Here is a 26296-nt window from a genome sequence, read left to right on the forward strand (position 1 = left end):
AGCTGACGGCGGAAGTGAAAAGGGCTGACATTAAAAGCACAACGCAGGGATGCCTGGAGCAATTTCGAGCAATTCAGGTATTTGAATGGGTCATTATTTGTACAGAACTACGGTGGGAGTAACACACCCCCACTCATAGGGATGGAGACGGGGGTAACAAGAGGGCAATAGTAAAAATGTTCTAAAGCAAGGTGTTGCTATTTCTTTCCCGCATTTATTTAACTGTCGATGGTTTATAAAGATGAAGAGAATTTTGCCTCTTACTTGTAATGTACAGTGCGTCAACCAGGTTCCGAAAATGAGCACTCCAGCGAACCAATAATCTCGTCAGGGTGTTTCGGGACCAAATATAATACCAAACAGCTGAACACAACGAATAAATTTAACATCCACTGTTGCGTCATAAGGTGTAAAACGGCAGAGAATCCACCTATGCAGTATATGTGACATGAGCATAAACCGACGAAGGCCCCGACTGAAAAAAGCTAGTATTGCTATAAAAACGGAATAAAGTGCTGCTAAATTTGAGGAAAGTTAAATACTGCTTTGAATAAAACACTTTACGAGTGTTATAGCCGCTTCGAAGAAGGCCGTGAATACCACGAAGGTGACGCCAGCCTTGGACTCGTCAGCACATCAGCCGACGAAATGGTGAACGAAATACACCCCTGCGACACCCCTTACTCTCTGCATGCATGACCTCAGGCGATACAGCAGCAGCGGAGAGCCATTCTGGTGAATGGATGTACACGTCTCTGTACAGGCACGTTTTTAAAGGTGCAATAAAGGTATGCTGGTGACATCGAGAGTGTTTCCGAACCGGAGGGTATTAGTGGGACCTTTCCTGTTTTATTCACGCGTGTGTTCATTTTACACCTCCCCACCCCACACTCCCATCCCCCAGTGAGCACGTCACATGAGGTGCGAATAAAGACAGTTGAAGAAACATAAACACACTTAGCTGCCTTGGATCGTATTCAAATTTCGTCGAATCATTTTGAACGGCCTCTAGTGGTTCCACGATGTACACCAGAGCTCAAAATTTCGGCCGCGCAACACTCCAAAGAGGTCAGATCACATTCAAAGGGATTGCAGTCCCACGATGGCCTTAGAAGAGCATGGCCTGTAAGCAGTGTTGAACTTCGTCAAGAACGTTGTCCTGTTTCTCAAAACACTGCGAAAAGTCGCTTTCCTCTGCGAAATGTGAGTTAATGAACGCCAGAGAAGGTGTGGTTCGATTGAAGCCCTTTATAGAACGTTCTGCGACCTTCTCGAGTCTAATTAAGCGGCGGTGTGTGTGAAATTTTTTCCTAGGGCATCCACGGCCACGATGGCGTTGGGCAGAATTGTGGTGAAATTTGTTGCGAATGTGACATCATTAATCCACCTCACACCATACATGAAATTCTTAGCTGCGGCGTTTTTCGCATGTGTTGAATCCTTGCTTTTGAAACGTCGCCGAATCCGAGGGTGACGTAGCAGGACGCCAATCTTTTGCAATGTTGCAGAGGGAGGTTGTAAGGACTTTTGAGCCATCAACGTGATTACTCTGCTATTCCAATTAAGTGCCTGCCAGAGGGTTCAATGAACCACCTTCATGCTGTCTCTGTACCGTTCCACTCTCGAAAGGCACGCGGGAATAACGAGCACTTGAAGTTTTCTGTGCGAGCCCTGATTTATTTTATCATGGTGATCATTTCTCCCTATGTAGGTGGGTGCTAATAGAATGTTATCGCAATCGGAGGAGAAAACGGGTGATTGAAATTTCATGAGAAGATCCCATCGTAACGAAAGTCGCCTTTCTTTTAATGATTGCCACTCCAATTCACGTATCATGTCTGTGACACTGTCTCCTTTATTTTGCGATAGCACAAAAAGAGCTGCCCTTCTTTGTACTTTTTCGATGTCATCCGTCAGTCCCACCTGACGCGGATCCCACACCGCACAGCAATACTCCAGAATAGGGCGGACAAGCGTAGTGTAAGTAGTCTCTTTGGTAGACCTGTCGCACCTTCTAAGTGTTCTGCCAATGAATCGCAGTCTTTGGTTTGCTCTACTTACAAGATTATCTATGTGATCTTTCCAAATTAGGTTATTTGTAATTGTAATCCCTAAATATTTAGTTGAATTTGCAGCCCTCAGATCTGTGTGACTTATCGCGTAATCAAAATGTAGCTGATTTCTTTTAGTACTCATGTGAATAACATCACACTTTTCTTTATTCTGGGTCAACTGCCACTTTTCGCACCATACAGATATCTTATCTAAATCATTTTGCAAGTCGTTTTGATCATCTGATGACTTTACAAGACGGTAAGTGACAGCATCATCTGCAAACAATCTAAGGCGGCTACTCAGATTGTCTCCTATGTCGTTAATATAGATCAGGAACGCCGGATATTACTTATGTTTTACTCGATGACTTTCCGTCTATTACTACGAACTGTGACATTTCTGACAGGAAATCACGAATCCAGTTGCACAACTGAGGCGATACTCTGTATGCACGCAGTTTGATTAGAAGACGCTTGTAAGGAACTGTGTCGAAAGCCTTCTGGAAACCTAAAAATATGGAATCAATTTGACATTCCCTGTCGACAGCACTTAATACTTCATGAGTATAAAGTGCTAGTTGTGTTTCACAAGAACGATATATTCTGAATCCGTGCTGACTATATGTCAATAAATTGTTTACTTCGAGGTACTTAATAATGTTCGAATACAGTATGTGTTCTAAAACCCTAGTGCAAATCGACGTTAGTGATATAGGCCTGTAATTCAGCAGATTACTCCTATTTCCCTTTTTGGGTATTCGTGTGACTTAAGCAATTTTCCAGTCTTCTGGTACGGCTATTTCTATGAGCGATTGGTTGTACATAATCGCTAAATATGGAGCTATTTTATCAGCATACTCTGAGAGGAACCTGACAAGTATACAATCTGGACCGGAGGCCTTGCCTTTATTAAGTGATTTAAGCTGCTTTATTGCACCGAGGATATCTACGTCTATGTTTCTCATCTTGGCAGGTGTTCTTGATTGGAATTCAGGAATATTTACTTCGTCTTCTTTGGTGAAGGAGTTTCGGAAAACCGTGTTTAATAACTCTGCTTTAGTGGCACTGACATCAGTGACTTCACCGTTGTTATCGCGCAGTGAAGGTATTGATTGTGTATCGCCACTGGTGTGCTTTATGTATGACCAGAATCTCTTTGGGTTTTCTGCCAGATTTCGAGACAGAATTTCGTTGTGGAAATTATTAAAAGCATTTCGCATTGAAGTACGAGCTATATTTCGAACTTAAGCGTCGCAGTGGGAGACAATCACGGAGTTTCTAAAAATTGATCCCTTAATTGTGTTGCGCAGTGTAGCTATGGCCGATCGGCAGATTTCAACCTGAGATGTTGCTCATGATGTTAGCATACCAGTGGGCTCTTTCCATTAATTTTTTTCTGCTGTTGTAAGTAATATCATAAGTGGAGAACTGTGATAGCAAAAAGTCTTCTACAATTGTTTAATTTCAAACTGCGGATTGGTCAGAAAACGCTAGGTGTAGTAATCAACGACGCAGAACTACTGAAACGGGTCATAACAGATGATGAAACAGAGTTTTAAGGATGTGACGTCGAGATTAAGGCTTAACCGCGTCAGTGGAAGCATTTGGGATCACTAAGACCGGGAAAGCCCAATAAATGAGGGCAATTGTGAAGTTTATGCTCGCTGACGTTTTAGTTTTTAATAGCACGGAGCAGCATGAGCTGGTACAAGATGTAACGGTCAACAAGGAGTACTGATTATAAGATAAACGACGTCTGCGTCAAGATCGGGGTTTGTGGCAGAGCAATTCATAACTTATACTCCACGATAATGCATGTGTTCGTATTTAGCAGTTTTTCCGTGAATTTTTTTGGCCAAAAGCATCACTGCTACTAAAAAGAAAGGGGATTCAGAAAGCACTGTCCTGTCCCAGTATAGGTAAGATAAAAACGCATCTCGGAGACGACTATAAGCTATCCTACAGATCGAGTCCTTAAAGTCAGCGCTGTAATAAGTGTGCAATATCTACTGGTGACAATTTCATAGAGGCTTACATTGATGTTGACGAATGACTTATCCCCAAAGAAAAAATACTTCTGTTATTTTTTTTAAACATTGGATGAGTTATTATACATTTTAATAGTATCGATCGCAATAAAATATAACTACAACTTGATGACTACCGCTCCTCAGAACATACTTACACTAGAATTGGTATCATTGTAGACTCTTTATCACGACAACATCCTTACTAAGTGCAACTGGTCGGTATTAAAAGGACGGTCAGCGATAAGTGTGCTGCTGGTACACTAAGAGACATGGGTTTACCAGCCGTTTAATATTGTCAAGTTACAGTACGTACCAATGCTTTTGTAGTCAACACTATTGTTAGTTATAAATTCTGGTGTAAGCATTGCCGAATACCACTTTAAGGGAGTACGGACAGAAGTCCTGTGGTGGTTAGATTTTCCTTTACTTTCACTTCAGTCGTCTTGCATTCTTTTGATTCGACTTTTTTTCTGTTGATTTAGCTGTTGAATTTCGCTGTAGATTTTAACATTGTATATACAAAGTGAAAGTGAAATAAATATGAAATCTGTAGACTGTAACGACCTGCTATTGTATCAAAAGACGGTGGTGCCTGATGTATAGCAATAAATAAAAGAAAGCAGGATGATTGCCAGTCACCTCGAACCGATAAATATCAAGTTTAAATTTTATTGCGATCAGCTAAAGGTAAAGAGTGTGACGTAGCTCCCTTACCGGAGTGTCGTCCTGAATGTAAGTAGAGTGGAGCGCCCTGGCGCTAGGAGAGGGAGGAGCAACAAGTAAGTGACTCACCCGTACTTTATCCCCAGGATAGAGGTCCGGTGCTCATTTTGACAGCTAGATGAGTGGGTCTGGGGCTGGTCTGGAGGGACTCGGACGAGGTAAAGTCCCCACTCATATCCAGCACTGAGCCCAGGACCTGCAGGCACGGAGCCTAGTCTCTATCCACTAGACATCCATAGCCCTACTTTACTGCCATCAAGCCCGTTAAAATAACCAGTATAATCCATACACATTATACAAATGGATGTGCCTATGTATGTATGTGTACATGTACGTATGTATCTTCCACATCGCCTTATAGACATCGGTACAGATTTCAACCAAACTTGGTGAACATGTTATTTACTGTCTGGAAAGAATCGCCGTGGGGTAGGAACCATGTACCTAACCAAGGGGCGCAGTTGGGGGTGGAAAACAAGAGTATATTATGACGTCCGAATTCCTGGACTTTATTCATCGACTATTTGAGAATGAGTACACTTAGTGACTTGCACTAAAACTGACACACAATTTCAAACATTTACGAAAATTGTTCCCGCTGACAACAACCACAAAATGATGAAAAGAAAAGAAAGTTTATCTGTTACTACATTTTTCGGTGTTCCATGCAGTAAAACTGCGGCATCATGCATGAAGTTTTTAATTTATTTTCTTTTTATTACTAAATCTATTTACAACAAATTTCCCAGACAGTATTCACAACTGCCACTAAATGTACCTACAAACGTATATATCATCGTGCGACGCATAGTTCAGAACATATAACGTCATAAACACTGAGATGCATGAAAAACTACCATGTCATGCAAGCCGTTCCAAATTTATTTTATTTTTTCTACTAACTCTCTTATCAACAAATTTCGCAGACAGTATCTGCAACTGCCGCTGAATGTACTTACAAAATTACACACATCAAAAAAAGTTTTGCATCACCCTGGTTCCCAGAACTCCTGACGATAGACGTTGACTACGGATATTGTATCACAGACGCAGTCGCTTTTACTGTTCAGAAATGTCACTAAACTCGACCAAAGATGTAAGCAACCAAGCATGAGCAGCACATATTAGACGGAGAGAGTCCGACAGCCTATCAGTTCCAGTCATTCCACCAGGAAAGAGGTACACCGATCGTGTTGTCTGTATTTCAACCATGCCTAGACGCTCAATACCGATGTTCGATCGCGTCCTGTTCGGACATGGAGGACATATAGGGAGAAAGGAACGGGGGATTACATGCCTCGCTCAGGCAGTCCAAGGGCTACTAGTGCAGTGGATGACCACTACGTACGGATTATGACTCGGAGGAACCCTGACAGCAATGCCACAACGATGAAAGATGCTTTTCATGCAGCCACAGGACGTCGTGTTACGACTCAAACTGTGCGCAATAGGCTGCATGATGCGCAGCTTCACTCCCGACGTCCATGGCGAGCTCTATCTTTGTAGCCACGACACTATGGAGCGCGGTACAGATGGGACAAACAACATGCCAAATGAATCTTCCTGGCAGATTAAAACTGTGTGCCGGACCGAGACTCGAACTCGGGAGCTTTGCCTTTCGCGGGCAAGTGCTCTACCAACTGAGCTACCCAAGCACGACTCACGCCCCGTCCTCACAGCTTTCCTTCTGCCAGTACCTCGTTTCCTACCTTCCAAACTTTACAGAAGCTCTCCTGCGAACCTTGCAGAACTAGCACTCCTGCAAGAAAGGATATTGCGGAGACATGGCTTAGCCACAGCCTGGGGGATGTTTCTAGAATGAAACTTTCACTCTACTGATACTGTTATCATATGTGTAGCAATATATATGGCATGTTTTACATGTACGTGAAATATGTGACGTGTGCTTACTCTGTCAAAGTGGCAGGTAAAAACCTCTTGAATCTCTGTATCGAATTCAACCAAACTTGGTACACATATTATTTAGTACCTGGGAATGCATACTGATGGGGTGAAACCACCAACAAGCTATTTCAGTAGGGATGGGGAGTAATGCTCAGAGGGCGTGGGAAGGAGGAAATGGACAGAGAGTGGAGAGGAGGAGTTGGACACAGAGAAGGTGGACACAGAGAGAGAGAGAGAGGGAGGAGGAAATGGACAGAGAAAGGGAAGAAGATGAAATTAACAAAGAGAAGAGGAGAAGGAAATGAATAGAGAGAGCGAGAGCGTGGTACCACGTATCGATAGCGGCCCAGAAGTTACCATCTGAAGTCAACAGCGGTCACGTGGGATCTGGCGGCCCCAACAGTGGGCACCCTGTGAGCCACAGCTCCAGTGGCTCCGTACTACGAGAGACCTCTGTCAGTAGCAACGACGCAGCGCACCTGTGCTTGGAGCCTCTTCCTTGTGAAATTGACAGCTGGACTCTGTTCCTTGCTGTATTATTTGTAATGAGTCCTCGTACACTCCAAGAAATATATGTTAAGTACATATTCTCTTTGCTAATAATTTCTGCTCCTGTCCAGCTTTCCTACAGCGACATTTGCCTCACCGTTATGGAGCCCACCTCTCCTTACCATTGTGCGTGAAGTCGCACACCTTAGGGGGAAGAAAACATTGACAGTGTGAGGGAGAGGAAGAGGTGGACAGAGTGAGCGGGGTGGAGGGGTTTGATTTATGAGATAGAGCTGATGTACTTAAATGCGGCAGAGGAGATGAAGTTTGAGGCTGGACCAGGAGACGAGCTTAGAGGTGGGAAAGAGAAGATGGATCTGCAGAAAATTGGAATAAATACACACACGGGCAATGCTGGGTCTTCCTCAGTAGGCGATGTTGATGATGAAGTCCCATACTTCGTGACGGAGCGTCGGGGAACGATGCGGGAGACCCGCACCGCCGTACTAGGCAAGGTCTTAATGGAGGTGGTTTACCATTGCCTTCCTCCGACCGTAATGGGGATGAATGATGATGATGAAGATGACACAACAACACCCAGTCATCTCGAAGCAGGAAAAATCCCTAACCCCACCGGGAATCGAACCCGGGACCCCCTGCTCGGAAAGCGAGAACGCTACCGCGAGACCACAAGTAGCGGACAGGGCGATGTTAGATCTTGCAAATATTGAATGAGACTGTAAAGTGGTTACTCACCTAGATACGAGAATCAAGGAGGTGATCGTTGTCCTGGACCATCTGCTCTCCTTGCTGTATCTGTAGCCGAACCTCGCTCGTATGGACAGAGTATGTGGCGGAGTCGCTAGAGGCCACGGGAAGAGCGCCATCTTTGACATCTAGAGGAGTGTCGCGGTGCTGCTGTGCCGTCGTCGTCGCCGCGGGCAACAGCGAGTCCTGTGTTTTACCAGTAGGTGCACACGACGGCCGTGGTCCCAGAGCGGCGTGGTCGGCTGTACCCTCCGGTCTGAAGCAGGGCAGGACGCGGCGGAACTCCTTGCGGAAGTTCTCGTTCATCCAGGCGTAGAGGAACGGGTTGTAGCAGGTGGAGCTCATGGCGAGCGCGTGCACCAGGAAGAAGCAGAGGTTGAAGTAGCGCCAGGTGCCGAACGAGGTGAAGACGTCGTTGGCGAGGTTGAGCAGGGTGAGCGGCATCCAGGAGAGGCCGAAGATGGCGACCATGGCGACGAGCATGCGGTTGGTGCGGCGCTTGCGCTCGCGGTCGGCGTCGTCTCTGCGCGCCGAGCGGCAGCCGGGTTTGTGGCGCGCGCGCCGGCCCAGGCGCAGCGAGACGCGCACGTAGCAGAAGGCGGAGACGGCGAAGGGCAGCGCGAACTGGGCGGCGGCGGTGACGGCGCCGTAGGCGAGGCGCGCCCTCTCCGACGGCCAGCTCTCCTCGCAGTAGTAGTAGCCGTGCTCGGCGCGCAGCACCGTGTACAGGCCGTAGGGCAGCGTGGCCAGCGCAGAGAACAGCCAGATGCCGGCCAGCGACCAGGCGCACGTCGAGAGGCGCATGCGCGGCCGGAACGGGTGCACGATCACGAAGAAGCGGTCGACCGCGATGCTCGTCAGCGTCAGCGTCGACGTGTAGACGCTGGTGCCCTGCGCGAGCACGACGGCGCGGCACAGCGCGCCGCCGAACACCCAGCTGCCCAGGAAGGTGTAGAGCGGCGTGAAGGGCACGCACAGCGCGCACAGCAGCACGTCCGACAGCGCCAGGTTGCCGATGAACACGTTCGTCACGGTGTGCATCGCGCGGTTGCGCGCCACCACCACCACGACCAGCGCGTTGCCCGCCAGGCCCAGCACGAAGATGGTCGTGTACACCACGCAGAACAGCGCCTGCACGAACGCGTTGTAGATGATGTCGCCCGCCATGTCGTACTCACCAAAGTCCGAACTCTGGTTGGACACCCTGTACAAAGAATAGTTCACCTCCATGTCCAAACCATCAGATTGTCCTCCAACTTCACCAGACATTATCTCGAGCGGAGGAGAACTCAATTGGCAATCACAAATATCTTTTCTTCAGAATACACGCTACAACTGAATCTAATCCTTGACTAATTACAAGTCCTATATCTGCTTAACAGGCTCGTATTTCATTTCGCTACCCGTCATGACGCAATGGAATATCTCAAAAGGTTGACACCCATAAAATTCCATAAGCATCCAAGTGTGTAGCCCTCGTCAGTTGCATTTTACACATTCTCGCAGCATTAGGAGACAAATTACCTAGTACCACACGGCTGTTTGTTGCTAGGTCACTCCTTGGAAAAACTGATATGTACAATTATGTCAGGGTGTAACGACTACAGCACTTTTATTGTACTCAGGTTTTCCTTTGCATATTTAAACATATATTTCTAGCAGTCCATTTCTAACCGATTATACACCCGTTCTAGCCTCGAAGATCTTTGTTAAGAGCGCTAGAGACGCTGATATCACACACCCAGTGGCATCTATCATAATCATCATCAACATACACACGAGATTAACATTTACAGTTCCATACTACAATGTAATGTTTGGTCCATAAGCTTTGCGCAGCAAAACATATCTAATGGTTTCTTGAGCTTGATAAATGTTAGCTTCTGAATATATTATGGCTAGATTTTACACATCATTACATGTTTTTCTCAGAAATAACGATCACCTTTACGCTTTGAAGATCAAAAGCACAGTAAAACTCTTTACGATCTGAAATTCACTATAACTAATCCCCCTGTCTATCAACTCATAAAACAGCTCCAAATGGACAGTACACTTCAAATTGTTTTAGAAACGAAAATTAATAGCTAATACGAATCTTTTTTAGTTTCCAGTTTGGTAGGTTCTCTAGTACCACATCTAAGCGAAATGAAACAATATTTGACACAACAACACTTCACTTAGGAAATTCGTTAGTAGCACCATAAGTGCAAAAGTTCAATCACGTGTCACTAAATCGACTTAAATCTTTGAAACAGTGAAGATAAATCGTTTGATTTCATAACTGCAACGACGGAAATGACTAACAAAATGTTCTGAGGAATATATGCACCAGAGTTGCTTGTAACTAATTTTTCATGCCTTTACTCCAAAATGCTTCTGTTTTCACCATGCACGCTTAATATGCCAAAGTTATTGGATGAGTAACTTAAGAAACGTTCAGTAATAATTGTTAATATGAAATATTACGCGTCTGGGTAGCATTAAGTTTCTGTAGCGGTTGCAGAAATTACGAACGTGTTCAACAGTTATTTGTAGCTGCGACGCACTTCCAAACTAGCTTAAATTGCGTGAAGAAGAGTACAACACAAGTTTATTTACCTGTTTCGAAAATATTTCACGTGACACTAGTAGGTACAGTGTAATAATTTACCTGAAACACTCTCAGAATAAATTCTTCTCCTGGGAATACCATTCGAGATATGTGACCAAATGTAAGAGTACATACTCTTACCCACAGATAGCCGCACCGCAGTTACTGTAAACTGCCTTAGCGGAATATCTCCGTCACATTCACTGAGACACACTGTCTCTGTTTCGCCGCGGAAGTAGCTTTCACAGCGGCCGGAGACATTCCTTTACTGCGGACGCAGCCATCTAAAGCTGTTTGCGGTAACAGCTTCTGGAAGCTGTCATGGACAGCCGTGGCAGTCGAGTCCTCAACTGTCCTCGACTGTTGTTGTCCTCTCCCTTTGGCAGCGGATTCCGCGGGTGCTTTCAGCCTCAAGAACGACTTCCTTTATTTAGAGCGGGCTATTCTTCTGTGGCTATCACAAGCAGCCGCCAGCTGCCACCTAGCGCTGTTCTCTTTCATCCGCATTCGGTCTCTTATTTCGACTGTGCCGAAACCAGCATAGTTGACTGAAAGTTTCAAAACAACGTAATTAACTGATGCTATACGTTCACACGTCGCTTTCATTCGCAGATATCTATTAGATAGCACTCTTATTGACGTAGAAGACGTCTTAACTACAATTGTCACACTCACAGCTATAAAATGTTATCAGATAACGATTGAGTTTAATGTTTGGAACTCGTGACTGTTTAGAGGAACACGACGCTATTCTGAAACTTTAAGAAAAGTCCTACCTTTTAATCGTTCTTTCACTTTTTTATATTAAGAATGACCACTGAAAAAACAACTCACTAGGAAAATCACACTCAAAAAATACTGTCTTCACCTTGCGCAACAATACATCTAGAATAAACTCTACTCATAAGTACTTTCATCACACGTAAAAATTACTGGCGACTATGTAAAAAGTGATGGTCCGTTATTTAGATCAGTTCTGTACTGATAAATTCAGCTCAATGCGCAGAGTTTGCAAAGTCTTCGTAGAAAATAAAAGTTCGCGTGACCAAGTAATACTTGAAACTTAACTGAAGTCAAGTGGGTGAGTGCTAAGGAAAAGTTCCAAGGATTATGTTCCGCAAAAGTGATGAAACAAAGTAACAAATTATCTTTAGTATTCGGAGTCCGGAAACACGAATAACGTACTCTGTCAACAAATAGCTAGGATTCACGAACTATTTTTCCATTAATACTACTTGTTGCACAATACGCAAGCACTCACTTGCAAAAAAGGAAGTATTTCTTACATATCGTCGTTCGACATTCAGAAACAATATAATATTTTAGGCGCACTCCTATCTTTCACTGTCCTAAGGCATTGTGATAAAGCTAGAAACACTTTAAAGTAGCGCTTTGGTAACTGAGTCAACTGACATGTGTTCCGAGTCAGTTAAGAAGAAAAATACACACGAGTGAGAGAAAAGTAGACACGATAGTTTTTTTTTTCTTCGTTACGACTCGAAGATATGCAAGAGAGAGCAGTAAATTCGTCAGCAACAGCTATAACGGATTACCACTGAAGTCTTTACAAAGTGCGATATTTTAGATGGAGATTTCCCATCATTCGTGTAACACTACTGGCAAAAATGCCCGTTCGGCCAGCTGTGTGGTGACGTCACAGTGCTCAAGCGGAGCGCACAGTAGCGGCCTGCCGGCGGCGACACGTGCGGCGAGCGGCGACGCGCGGGCGCCCGGCGGACTCGGTGGCCGGCGTCGGCGTCAGCGTCGGCTGCGGGCGGCGGACTGCTGAGGCGTCGGCGCCGCGGCGGCCGGCGTCGGGCGTCGCTGGACCGGCGCGCCGACAGCGCGTGCGCCACCTGCGGCGTCGCCACGGCAGCGGCCAGGCGGAGGCGTCTTCCTCGCAGCGCCGCGCTCATCCGGCACGTGCACTCCTTCTATTCGTAATTGAGAAGTTCTGGAACGTGTTGAAAGTACACAACGGGACCGAAACCCATTGTACCTACAACACCTCAGCAACAGTACACGCCGGCCGCTGTAGCCGAGTGGTTCTAATGCGCTTCCGCCTAGAACCGAGCGAACGCTACGGTCGCAGGTTCGAATCCTGCGTCGGGCAGGGATGTGTGTGATGTTAGCTAGGTTGAAGCAGTTCTAAGTTCTAGGGGACTGATGACCGCAGATGTTAAGTCCCGTAGTACTCAGAGCCATTTGAACCATTTGAACAGTACACACAATGTGTTTTCTAGTGCACAAGGTGTACGAAGGGCTTTCAGTAAGTAATGCAAAACATTTTATTCTCCGCCAGTTGCGCTTGAGAAAGTGCGAAATTTGTTGGGTGATATCGTGGAATATTCCAGCTTCAGCCCCATACTTTCATCAAATTCCGATCGGTGGCGGCGCTATACGTAGCCTAAAAAAATTGCTACTGTGCTGGAGGGACGTTCACAGCCGACAGCTCTCATAATTTTCTTTCGGCGGAAAGCTAGAGCATCACGGATATTCGTAGGAGCTTGTAGAATGTCTATGGAGACCTGACTGTGGACAAAAGCACGTCGAGTCGTTGAGCGAGGCATCTGCCATCATCGCACGAAGATCCCCGCAAACCTGTCTGATCTCCCGCGTGCCGGCTGGCCGCAAATACACTACTGGCCATTAAAATTGCTACACCACGATAATGACGTGCTACAGACGTGAAATTTAACCGACAGGAAAATGGTGCTGTGATATGCAAATGATTTGCGTTTCAGAGCATTCACACAATGTTGGCGCCTGTGGCGACACCTACAACGTGCTGGCATGAGGAAAGTTTCCAACCGATTTCTCAAACACAAACAGCAGTCGACCGGCGTTGCCTGGAGAAACGTTGTTTTGATGCCTCGTGTAAGGAAGAGAAATGCGTACCAGCACGTTTCCGACTTTGATAACGGTCGGATTGTAGCCTATTGCGATTACGGTTAATCGTATCTTGACATTGCTGCTCGCGTTGGTCGAGATCCAATGACTGTTTGCAGAATATGGAATCGGTGCGTTCAGGATGGTAATACGGAACGCCGTGCTGGATCCCAAGGGCCTCGTATCACTAGCAGTCGAGATGACAGGCATCTTATCCGCATGGCTGTAACGGATCATGCAGACACGTCTCGATCTCTGAGTAAACAGACGGGGACGTTTGCACGACATCAACCATCTGCACGAACAGTTCGGCGACGTTAGCAGCAGCATGGACTATCAGCACGGAGACCATGGCTGCGATCACCCTTGACGCTGCATCACAGGCGGAGCGCCTTCGATGGTGTACTCAACGACGAACCTGGGTGCACGAATGGCAAAACGTCATCTTTTCGGATGAATCCAGGTTCACTTTACAGCATCATGATGGTCGCATCCGTGTTTGGCGACATCGCGGTGTATGCACGTTGGAACGTGTATTCGTCATCCCCATACTGTCGTATCACCCGACGTGATGGTATGGGGTGCCATTGGTTACACGTCTCGGTCACCTCTTGTTCGCATTGACGGCACTTTGAACAGTGGACGTTACTTTTCAGATATTCTACGACCCGTGGCTCTACCCTTCATTCGATCCCTGCGAAACCCTACATTTCAGCAGGGTAATGCACGACGGCATGTTGCAGGTCCTGTACGGGCCTTTCTGGATCCAGAAAATGTTCGACTGCTGCCCTGGCCAGCACATTCTCCAGACCTCTCACCAATTTAAAACGTCTGGTCAATGGTGGCCGAGCAACTGGCTCGTCACAATACGTCAGTCACTACTCTTGATGAACTGTGGTATCGTGTTGAATCTGCATGGGCAGCTGTACCTGTACACGCCACCCAAGCTCTGTTCGACTCAATGCTTAGGCGTATCAAGGCCGTTATTACGGCCAGAGGTGGTTGTTCTGGGTACTTATTTCTCAGGATCGATGCACCCAAACTGCGTGAAAATGTAATCACATGTCGGGTCTAGTATGATATATTTGTCTAATGAATGCCCGTTTATCATCTGCATTTCTTCTTGGTGTAGCAATTTTAATGGCCAGTGGTGTAGCTCATGCAAGTTGGAACGTGTGGACACTCTCATTCGAGCCGGTCGAAAAAAATGGTTCAAATGGCTCTGAGCACTATGGGACTCAACTGCTGAGGTCATTAGTCCCCTAGAACTTAGAACGAGTTAAACCTAACTAACCTAAGGACAACACATACATCCACGCCCGAGGCAGGATTCGAACCTGCGACCGTAGCGGTCTTGCGGTTCCAGACTGCAGCGCCTTTAACCGCACGGCCACTTCGGCCGGCGAGCCGGTCGACTATTCACATTCAAACACCTCGGCGCTGAACTGGAAGACTCTGTTGGTAGTGCTGACATATTCGCCCACCGTCTGAGGTAGTCAAATGTGTGTGTCCACTAGGTTCCTCGCCTCCTTACAGAACACCATAGGGAACAGCGAATGACCTTCTGTGCGGAGTTTCTTGCGCGTTAGGAGGCTAATGTCGATAATGTTTTGTTGAACCGCGTCACAGGCTATGAAACATACGTTGATCACTCCGAACCGGAGAAAAACAGCAATCCATGGATTATCACACCACTTCTCCGCAGAAATAGTTCAAAACCGCGCTTTCAGCCGGTAAGTCATGGCGACAGCCTCCTGGGACTGGAAGGGGTTATTCTGTTTGGTGTCCTACCTCATGGGGTAACGATCAACTCTGAAGTGTATTGTGTACACTCGACAAATTGAATAAGCACCTCAAGGTGCTGGACCCCGCAAAAAATTCAAACGAATTTCTCCTTCTCCATGACAACCCAAGGCCTTACACAAGTCTGCACACCCTAGAAGAGCTCACAAAACTTCACTGGAATGTTCTTCCTCATCCACTCTAAAGCCCTGATCTCACATCTTTCGACTTCCTTCTATCTTACCCAGTGAAGGATGCATCCCGTGTGAAGCAGTACATAGATGACGGGGAGGGTATTGATGCAGCAAGACGTCGACCAGTAGAGTGGTACCGTGCGGACATACGGACCCTCGCAGTAAAGTGGCGTAAGGTCGTCGCATTGGACGGAAATTAGGCTGAAGAAGAAGGTTTTGTAGCAAAAAGAGTAAGGAATATTATTATGTATAGGAATCCTGAATAAAACCAACCTGCATTCAAAAAAAGTGTTGTATTAGATATTGAACGCACCTCGTATAAGTCAAATAATCTTCGAGACCCACAAAAACAAGGTGAGGTACGATTGTAATGTGTTTGTTAATAGCTGGTCCGGCTACATCGTAACGTTTGATACAGTGATACAAATATGTGGCATTCGAGAGTCGGTCATTGGTCGCACATGATGCGTGTGACATCCATCGATAGGCGACGTACAGAGAAGGACTTTGGTACTTGGATGAACGTATATCGAAAATTGAAATACACAATTTGGATGTTCCACAGTTTGTACTGATAATTCGTTATGAACCAGTTTCTGGATAAAGACTAGACAGATACTCCACAAATACGTGAAGAAAACGGTTGTCAGAGACTTAGTTTGCGTAATTTCGACAGTGAATTTCCATTACTTAAATCCAAAATGACCCGCTTTACTTTCAAATTCAACGAAAGTAGCCACGTCAGAGTTTGAGAACAAGCACCAAAAGAGCGTACAACACGAAAGCTCCCGCATATAAATTCGTGAGTAATTGAGGAAACGATTATAATTTTGGTCAGTTGTAACTGATAGAGCTAAATAAACTCCCACCTGTAATGAAAATCCTGTAATGTGACGTTTCATTGAACGTAAACTCAGTTTACGAAGGTGACAGCTGTCAGAATCAAACTATTCACCGGTAACGTGCATTGCACCAATAGCTAGCGAACGAGTAGCTTTGCTGTGATTTGTCGGCGCCGGGAATCTAATGGCGTACGCTACCGTTTACGTGGGACAACACATACCACAACAAACACCTAAATGAGAACTATAAAAGCACTACAAATGTGTATGAAAACAACAGCCCCCTACACCCCCCCCCCAAAAAAAAAAAAAAATGCGTAAGAACATATGCAGTAACAGTTGCAATAAAATAAAACATAAAGAAAGAGGAAAGCCGGCATGAGTGGCCGTGCGGTTCTAGGCGCTTCAGTTTGGAACCGCGTGACCGCTATGGTTGCAGGTTCGAATCCTGCCTCGGGCATGGATGTGTGTGATGTCCTTAGGTTAGTTAGGTTTAATTAGTTCTAAGTTCTAGGCGCTGATGACCTCTGAAGTTAAGTCACATAGTGCTCAGAGTCATTTTGAAAGGGGAAGAAAATGGCAACAACTGCCGTTTATGATGGTCGACAATGTGAACACAGACTGTAATGCACTTCAGTGAAATGAAGTTTACTCTTAAAGAAAGCAAGTGTAAGGAATATTTTGTCACAAAACAATTATACTCAAAACTACATGAAATTCTTTGAGTCCTTAAAGCAAGGTAGCGCTTATCATTACAGTTTATCTTTCTGTAGAAAAGACGTCGTGACGTCAGCGGCAGTTCGCTGGTACGGATGGCATAGCATTTATGACTCCATTAGGCATGAAACTGTTATGGGTACATCCTTTTGCTTGCTATATGCTCCTCCATACAATAGTATTATCATCATTTACTTTTCTGTGGTAACGGGCTAGTCGGACGGAACTGATGTTCTGTAGATCCAGCTTCGCATGTGCGAGATTGCAATGATCCATACACACACGTTTCTGTTTCTAACATCCTGTATGAAGTGTTAAATGAGTATAATAATCAGTTCCTCCAGCTGATCGCAGTACTACACTCCGCCCTCTTTTGACAATCACTACGGCGAATTTAAAGTTGTAGCGGCACCACGGTTTAGGATAGGGAAAGTTAGTTTTGCGCAATATTCTGAGCGCAAGTTACAGCCAGGTGCAGGCCGGATTGCAGTGAGTTACGCATACCAGTAGTTGTGAAGTAGTATAGAGGCCAAAGGGCCGTCAAATTGCTGAAAGAGTATATATAGCGGTTTTGGATGTCGCAAATCACAGGCAGAAGGAGCCCACTGGCCAACCTAGCGTGTTATGAGTATGTGATGTGAAGTGGTGCATAGGGTAAAAACAAGGCACACAGCTGCATATAAATAGGTGAGCATTTCTAACTAGATCCTTTTAAGTGTGGCAGGTCTTCTGGATGGTGGGGGGTGTCACACCACCAGCTACACGCAGCAGCAGATGGGGCGCCAGCATACCAGTCCACAGCAGGTCGCTGGTTCGACCCTCTGAGGCTAACGCTGGGTCTGTAGCCAGACAGCGGCGGGCCACTCCAAGGCTCGCTACTGCGGGTAGTCGTCCTGGCTTCCAACCCAGGCTGGATGCATCCTGAGACGAGGGCCACAGATTCGGACTCGGCATCACGGGCACTTGTTGTCGCCGCGATCTCAGCCACACCGGCGAGAAGCACGCAGGTGGCCGCCTGCAGCTCACACCGAACCGTGTTGAGTTGGCAGGGATGCAGACAGCCAAGTCGACTGCCAGCATTCTAACGACGACGCAACTCCACTGGCGTACAAGGCCGACGCACAGCTGTGCGTGCGCGGGTCGCTGAGGCAGCCATTCCGCGCCTAACCGTTTCGCAGACAGCGAAGTGGTGTCCTCAGCATTGCGCGACTCGGTGATGCAGACTGACGGGAACACGGCACTGTAGCTGGAAACAATAAATCACTTGGAATGCTCGGACGAGTCTTAATATGGTGACTTCTACCTCTTCCCGCTACATTTGGTCATCCTGATACTTACGGTGGCAGAAGTTGCCACTACAAAGTTCTGGCGGAAACAGTCACACACGCCACAATCGCTTTGCATGTCTCCATGGGAACAGTTAACGTTTTAGTGCGTGGCAATTCATTAAGCAGCGAACGAGATAGTAACTCGAAAGTATTTTGGTTCCCACAGCCCGGCTGGCTGCAAACAGTTCAGTTCTCACAAAGACAATCACAGTCCAATCACACAACCACTGTCACTACTGTTTATAGTGCTCCACGAAACTCACCATACCCACACAGCCTAACATTTCGCCGACCGCTGTGGCCGAGCGTTTCTAGGCGCTTCAGTCCGGAACCACACAGCTGCTGCGGTCGCAAGTTTGAATCCTGCCTCGGGCATGGATGTGTGTGATGTCCTTAGGTTAGTTAGGTTGAAGTAGTTCTAAGTTTAGGGGACTAGTGACCTCAGATGTTAAGTACCATAGTGCTTAGAGCCATTTGAACCATTTTCTAACATTTCGTTCCATAACGCTCACGCTGACGTTCAGTTTAAGCCGTTGGCGAAAAAAAAGAACCCCATGAGTTTCGGTGTGATTGTGTCTAGCGCGATTACACAATGTAATCCGCGCGTAGGTCACTCACTGTCTGACTGCAACTATCGATGTCGCTCTCGGATCTCAGTTCCTAAATCGGTACTATATGTTACATTTAGTTTCACTCAGCTCATTGCACGCAAATATTACAAAAATAAAAAAAAATGAAACGCACATTAAAAGAGATACATGTAGAAAATACAACTAAAGTAACGTTTAATATTAAATAACAAAGAAAAAAGTATTCCAGACCGCCAGATATTTAGTTATAGAGTAAAAGGAAGCACAAGAGAAGAAGGAAGAAACAGTAGAAAGTATCTCGCATAATTAGAAATATCTTCACAAACTTCAGCCGAAATGTATACAGTGAAACCTGTGTATAACAATATTCAAAGGACCTTGAAAATTAAGTTGTTATGAACGAGTCTCTTAAACAGATTTCGTATTTTCAGTCTATTGTAGTGGAAAATGGAAAAGAACAAACTAATTTAGCCTTGTTTTATTTTACATACAGTGTTCTTTCGTAAGCTTACATGAATATAGCATATAAAGTAGTACATCGTGTACTCACCAAACCTCTTTACTTAGGCCTGAAGCAATCAGTCATTTTACTCTACTGTCTATTTGCGCAATACGCACATTCTAAAGTATGCTGTGTATTCATTATTTCATTTGCAATTTCACTGCTCCCTTGCATGGCTTCATAGAACATGTTCACAATTCTAATGGCTTCTAAAGCGTCACTTACATTAGGGATAGGCACTTTATTTCATTTTTCTTCCTCTTCTTCTTCGTATCCATCGCTAACCTCACGTCACTGGGGCTCTGATTCTTCATTTCATTTGCAATAACTTCTTCATTTTGCACTTCGGTTGTGACAAGGTCATCATCTATTGTTGCGTATATTTTGAAGTCCGACTGATTGAGAATATCAAAGCTGATTTCTTTTAGATATGCAGATAGCGGAAAGTCATCAGTGTCATTGAACGTGTCTACAGTTTCGGTCGCATTTATTCCTTCAGTTTCGATCCCCGAAGGACGAATACAGTTTCTGATGGCTTTGGCTGTGAACCGACTCCAAGCTTTGTTATCATTTTCAGTAATATGAGATTACGATAGTGACATTTCAGACTCCTAATTACTCTTTGGTCCATGGGCTGCAATTAGGTTGTCCTATTTGTAAGAAGAAAAACAAGCTTAATATTCTCCAAACCAAAGAGTGCAGGATGTGTTGGACAGTTGTCAACGAAATCCAATATCTTCCTTTTCTGACTTCCAGGCTCCCGATCTCAACGCCGTATTTCAGCTTCAGAGAGTTCAGACGTCATCCAGGACTTTTTATTAGCATTGTAGTTCACTGGCATATTTTTTACATGTTGAAAATATCTAGGATTTCTTCATTTACCCGTCACGGGAAATTTTTTCTTCTCAGTTCCGTGTGTGTCAGCACAAACTAGAGCTCTTATTCGTTCTTAGATAACTTGCCACCAACACATTTTCGTCCTTGAATTTCAGAGTTTTGCCACGTGTCAATTTGAAGAAAATGCAGTGTCGTCTGCATTAAACATGTCATAATCTGCATATCCTTCACGAATTATAGGCCACACTGTAATGAACCAATGCTGGATTGTTTCAATATTCACACTATTAGCTTCACCGCTCATATTGCCAAAAGTAATGCCGTGACGCTGCTTCTATCTGTCAATCTAACCACTGCTGCATACAAATTATTCATCTTTCAATTTCTTGGCAAATTGTTCTGTTTTCACAATAAGGAGAGGTGCAGTAATGGGTACATTGATGCTTCTCTGTTGAATAAACTACTTAAGTAGCGCTTCATCCACGTCGCGCAGTTCAGCTTTTAGTAAACGCTTAATTTTAGAACTGATTTGTTCAAAATCAGTAATAATTTTATCCTTGTTCTTCCAAAGCGTTTGCACTGTGGAATTTACGAAGCCAAATTGACGATATACCTCAACCATTTTAGCTCCATTCTCGACTTCATGAAGCACTTTCACTTTTTTTCCACTTTCTTTTACTGGTCATGCTGTTCTAAAACGCATGCACTTTGTAACAGACTGTTACGGAAACTGACATAACTGGTGCTGTTGACATGTTCTATGGTTGTCATCACTAATGTACTATGAATGCGCTAGGGTAAGAATGAGGTGTGGAGCCTTCACTATACGTATTGTTGACGGAAGGACAGAAGAATACGTCAGGTTACCATATTACAACAACAGATTTCCTTATACAGATTCTTGGAAAATCTTGTTGCTAACTAAGGCTTAAAATGACGTTATACACGAGGTACACACATATACGTTTGAAGTATTAGGCATGGATGGGAAGTATGTTCCTTTACGACGAATATGGCCACACGACAGAAATCACCACGTTATAGACCAGATGTCGTTGTAACCGATGACGTTATAAGGAAGTTCAACTGTAGCTGTACGAAGACCGTTTTTCCGAAGATTTGTGACATTTTATGATTTGATATCTATACAAAACAGCACAAGCATAACGAAATTCACAAAGAATCGAAGAAAAATTAAATCCTATATTTAATTACACTCGAATATTAAAACTATGAAAATGTGCAAAGCAAAAAGAACACAAGCCAGTAATGGTACAGGCTACAATGTTAAATAGACGAATTAACTGGTAACTGAGATGAAAAAAAACAACAACAAAGAAACAAAACAAAAAAAAAACGGGAAAGTAGGAGCAGTGGGAAAAGTGGGGGGAGGAGTCTATGGTATGTGGATGGAGAACAGCTGTACTATTTACAACAAATACCTTGTCTTAAGGTGACGAAGCCCCCACCATGAACCATGGACCTTGCCGTTGGTGGGGAGGCTTGCGTGCCTCAGCGATAGTGATAGCCCTACCGTAGGTGCAATCACAACGGAGGGGTATCTGTTGAGAGGCCAGACAAACGTGTGATTCCTGAAGAGGAGCAGCAGCCTTTTCAGTAGTTGCAGGGGCAACAATCTGGATGATTGACTGATCTGGCCTTGTAACAGTAACCAAAACTGCCTTGCTGTGCTGGTACTGCGAACGGCTGAAAGCAAGGGGAAAATACAGCCGTAATTTTTCCTGATGGCATGCAGCTTTACTGTATGGTGAAATGATCATGGCGTCCTCTTGGGTAAAATATTTCCGAGGTAAAATGGTCACCCATTCGGATCTCCGAGCGGGGACTACTCAAGAGGACGTCGTTATCAGGAGAAAGAAAACGCGTTCTATGGATCAGAGCGTGGAATGTCAGATCCCTTCATCTGGCAGGTAGGTTAGAAAATTTAAAAAGGGAAATGGATAGGTTAAAGTTAGATATAGTGGGAATTAGTGAAGTTCAGTGGCAGGATGAACATGACTTTTGGTCAGGTGAATACAGAGTGAATACAAAATCGAATAAGGGTAATTAAGGAGTAGGTTTAATAATGAATAAAAAATAGGAGTGCGAGTGAGCTACTACAAACAGCATACTGAACGCATTATTGAGACCAAGATAGACACGAAGCCCAAGCCCAATACAGTAGTACAAGTTCATATGCCAACTAGCTCTGCAGATGACGAAGAAATTGGTGAAATGTATGATGAGATAAAAGAAATTATTCAGATAGTGAAGGGAGACGAAGATTTATTTGTCATGCGTGACTGGAACTCGATAGTAGGAAAAGGAAGAAACGGAAACGTAGTAGGTGAATATGGATTGGAGGTAGGAAATGAAAGAGGAAGCCGCCTGGTAGAATTTTGCACAGAGCACGACTTAATCATAGCTAACACTTGGTTCAAGAATCATGAAAGAAGGTTGTATACATGGAAAAAGCCTGGAGATACTAGAAGGTATCAGATACATTATATAATGGTAAGACAGAGATTTAGGCGCCAGCTTTTAAATTGTAAGATATTTTCCAGGGGCAGATGTGGACTCTGACCACAATATATTGGTTATGAACTATAGATTAAAACCGAAGAAACTGCAAAAAGGTGGGACTTTAAGGAGATGGGACCTGGATAAACTGACTAAACCAGAGGTTTTACAGAGTTTCAGTGAGAGCATAGGGGAAAAATTGTCAGGAATGGGGGAAAGAAATACAGTAGAAGGAGGGATGAAGTAGTGAAGGCAGCAAAGGATCAAGTAGGTAAAAAGACGGGGGCTGATAGAAATCCTTAGGTAACACAGGTGATATTGAATATAATTGATAAAAGGAGCAAATATAAAAATGCAGTATATGAAGCAGGCAAAAAGGAATACAAACGTCTCCAAAATGAGATAGACAGGAAGTGCAAAATGGCTAAGCTGGGATGGCTAGAGGACAAATGTAAGGATGTAGAGGCTTCACTCACTAGAAGTAAGACAGATACTGCCTACAGGAGGATTAAAGATACCTTAGGACAAAAGATAACCACTCTTATGAATATCAAGAGCTCAGATGAAAACCAAGTTCGAAGCAAAGAAGGGAAAGCAGAAAGGTGGAAAGGGTATATAGAGGGTCTATACAAGGGCGATTCTCTTGAGGACAATATTATGGAAATGGAGTACGAGGCAGATGAAGATGAAATGGGTGCCATGATAATGCGTGAAGAGTTTCACAGAGCACTGAAAGACCTGAGTCGAAACAACGCTCTGGGCATAGACAACATTCCATTAGAGCTACTGACAGCCTTGGGAGAGCCAGTCCTGACAAAACTCTGCTATCTGGTAAGCAAGATGTATGAGAAAGGCGAAATTCCCTCAGACTTCAAGAAAAATATAATATTTCCAATCCCAAAGAAAGGAGGTGTTGACAGACGAGAAAATTACGGAACTATCAGTTTAATAAATCACGGCTGCTAAGTACTAACACGAATTCTTTACAGACGAATGGAATAGCTGGTAGAAGCCAACCTCAGGTAAGATCAGTTTGGATTCCGTAGAAATATTGGAACACGTGAGGCAATACTGACCCTGCGACTTATCTTAGAAAATAGATTAAGGAAAGGCAAACCTACATTTGTAGCGTTTGTAGACTTGGATAAAGCTTTTGACAATGTTGACTGGAACGCTCTCTTTCAAATTCTAAAGGTGGCAGGGGTAAAATACAGGGAGCGAAAGGCTATTTACAATTTGTACAAAAAGCAGATGGCAGTTATAAGAGTCGAGGGGCATGAAAGGGGTGCAGTGGTTGGGAAGTGAGTGAGACAGGATTCTATCCTCTCCCCGATGTTATTCAATATGTATATTGAGCAAGCAGTAAAGGAAACAAAAGAAAAATTCGGAGTAGGTATTAAAATCCATGGAGAAGAAATAAAAACTTTGAGGTTCGCCGATGACATTGTAATTCTGTCAGAGACAGCATAGGACCAGGAAGAGCAGTTGAACGGAATGGACAGTGTCTTGAAAACCGAGGATAATGGAAAGTAGTCGAATTAAGTCAGGTGATGCTGAGGGAATTAGTTTGGGAAATGAGACCCACTTAAAGTAGTAAAAGAGTTTTGCTATTTGGGGAGCAAAACAACTGATGATGGTCGAAGTAGAGAGGATATAAAATGTGGACTGGCAATGGCAAGGAAAGCGTTTCTGAAGAAGAGAATTTTGTTAACATAGAGTATAGATTTAAGCATCAGGAAGTCGTTTCTGAATGTATTTGTATGGATAGTAGCCATGTATGGAAGTGAAACATGGACAATAAATAGTTAGGACAAGAAGAGAATAGAAGCTTTCGAAATGTGGTGCTACAGAAGAATGCTGAAGATTAGATGGGTAGATCACATAACTAATGAGAGGTATTGAGTAGAATTGCGGAGGAGTTTGTGGCACAACTTGACTAGAAGAAGAGATCGGTTTAGTAGGACATGTTCTGAGGCATCAAGGAATTGCCAATTTACTATTGGAGGGCAGCGTGGAGAGTAAAAATCGTAGAGGGTGACCAAGAGATGAATACAATAAGCAGATTCAGGAGGTTGTATGTTGCAGTAGGTACTGGGAGATGAAAAAGCTTGCACAGGATAGAGTAGCGTGGAGAGCTGCATCAAACCAGTCTCAGGACTGAAGACCTCAACAACAACAACAACAAGGTGAGAAAAATGTTAACTGATTACTCGTACTTAAGCAAGGGTGAACAATGGAACTATATTTGCTCGTTCTGGCAGATTTCTATGACTGGTGTTTGCTGATAGCCAAAACGTTCAGCTAATGTTAGTTCCACGCCTTTATTCCCCGTATAAAGAACACCGCGTTTTATTTCATGTTATGATATCGTGTTATGAGACTTTACAGCTCTACAGAGGTTATGATAGCATACTATGATCTCTAATATGATGTTCTGTATAGACAGTGGTAAAAAAGTATTTCCGCGCTAGTAATATACTGAATTTACGTCTTTCCTAAGCCATATTCCTGTTCAGTCAGTTACTTTTCGTCTGTGTTTGCTGGAGTTATGGAATGCCATATCACTAACTAGTTCTGTAGTGACCCAATGTCAATGTATTTCACCTTTCAATTGTGTCCAGACAACTGTTTACGGTTGAAATGGCACATGTTCCTATTTTCAGTAAGGAATGTACGTTCTGACATACAACATTGGTTTCTCTTCGCCTTGCATTGAATTATAAGCAGGTAACACTTAACGTAATTATAAAAAAAAACACTGTTGCAGTGAGCAAAACTATTCAGTTTCTATTACGATGATTTTCTGTTTTGTACTATGTCGGAATTTAAAGAGCTTTGGAGGACTTACGGTCAAATAAGGCGGAAGGGATAGATAACATTCCATCAGAATTTCTAAAATCATTGGGGGAAGTGGCAACAAAACGACAATTCACGTTGGTGTGTAGAATATATGAGTCTGGCGACATACCATCTGACTTTCGGAAAAGCATCATCCACACATTTCCGAAGACGGCAACAGCCGACAAGTGCGAGAATTATCGCACAATCAGCTTAACAGCTCATGCATCTAAGCTGCTTACAAGAATAATATACAGAAGAATTGGAAAGAAAATTGAGAATGCGCTAGGTGACGATCAGTTTGGCTTTAGGATAAGTAAAGGGACTAGAGAGGCAATTCTGACGTTACGGCTAATAATGGAAACAAGGCTAAAGAAAAATCAAGACACTTTCATAGGATTTGTCGACCTGGAAAAAGCGTTCGACAATATAAAATGGTGCAAGCTGCTCGAGATTCTGAAAAAAGTAGGGGTAAGCTATAGGGAGAGAAGGATCATATACAATATGTACAACAACCAAGAGGGAATAATAAGAGTAGACGATCAAGAACGAAGTGCTCGTATTGAGAATGGTGTAAGACAAGGCTGTAGCCTTTCACCCCTACTCTTCAATCTGTACATCGAGGAAGCAATGATGGAAATAAAAGAAAGCTTCAGGAGTGGAATTAAAATACAAGGTGAAAGGATATCAATGAT

The 26296-nt window shown here is 44.3% G+C and overlaps 1 protein-coding gene across 1 annotated transcript; it reads right to left on the bottom strand.

Annotated features, from left to right (window-relative positions):
* Positions 1 to 7957: 7957 nt before the first annotated feature.
* Positions 7958 to 9238, bottom strand: LOC124606428 (prolactin-releasing peptide receptor-like). The gene has a single exon (XM_047138409.1). It carries the CDS (start codon positions 9236 to 9238, stop codon positions 7958 to 7960), a length of 1281 nt encoding a protein of 426 aa, XP_046994365.1.
* Positions 9239 to 26296: the final 17058 nt, after the last annotated feature.

The sequence above is a fragment of the Schistocerca americana genome, chromosome 3 (genome assembly GCF_021461395.2).
Source record: "Schistocerca americana isolate TAMUIC-IGC-003095 chromosome 3, iqSchAmer2.1, whole genome shotgun sequence".
NCBI classification, from domain to species: domain Eukaryota; kingdom Metazoa; phylum Arthropoda; class Insecta; order Orthoptera; family Acrididae; genus Schistocerca; species Schistocerca americana.

Bases quoted from the DNA above. Each gene is read 5' to 3' on its own strand.
- LOC124606428 (XM_047138409.1), bottom strand. From the start codon at position 9,238: ATGTCTGGTGAAGTTGGAGGACAATCTGATGGTTTGGACATGGAGGTG.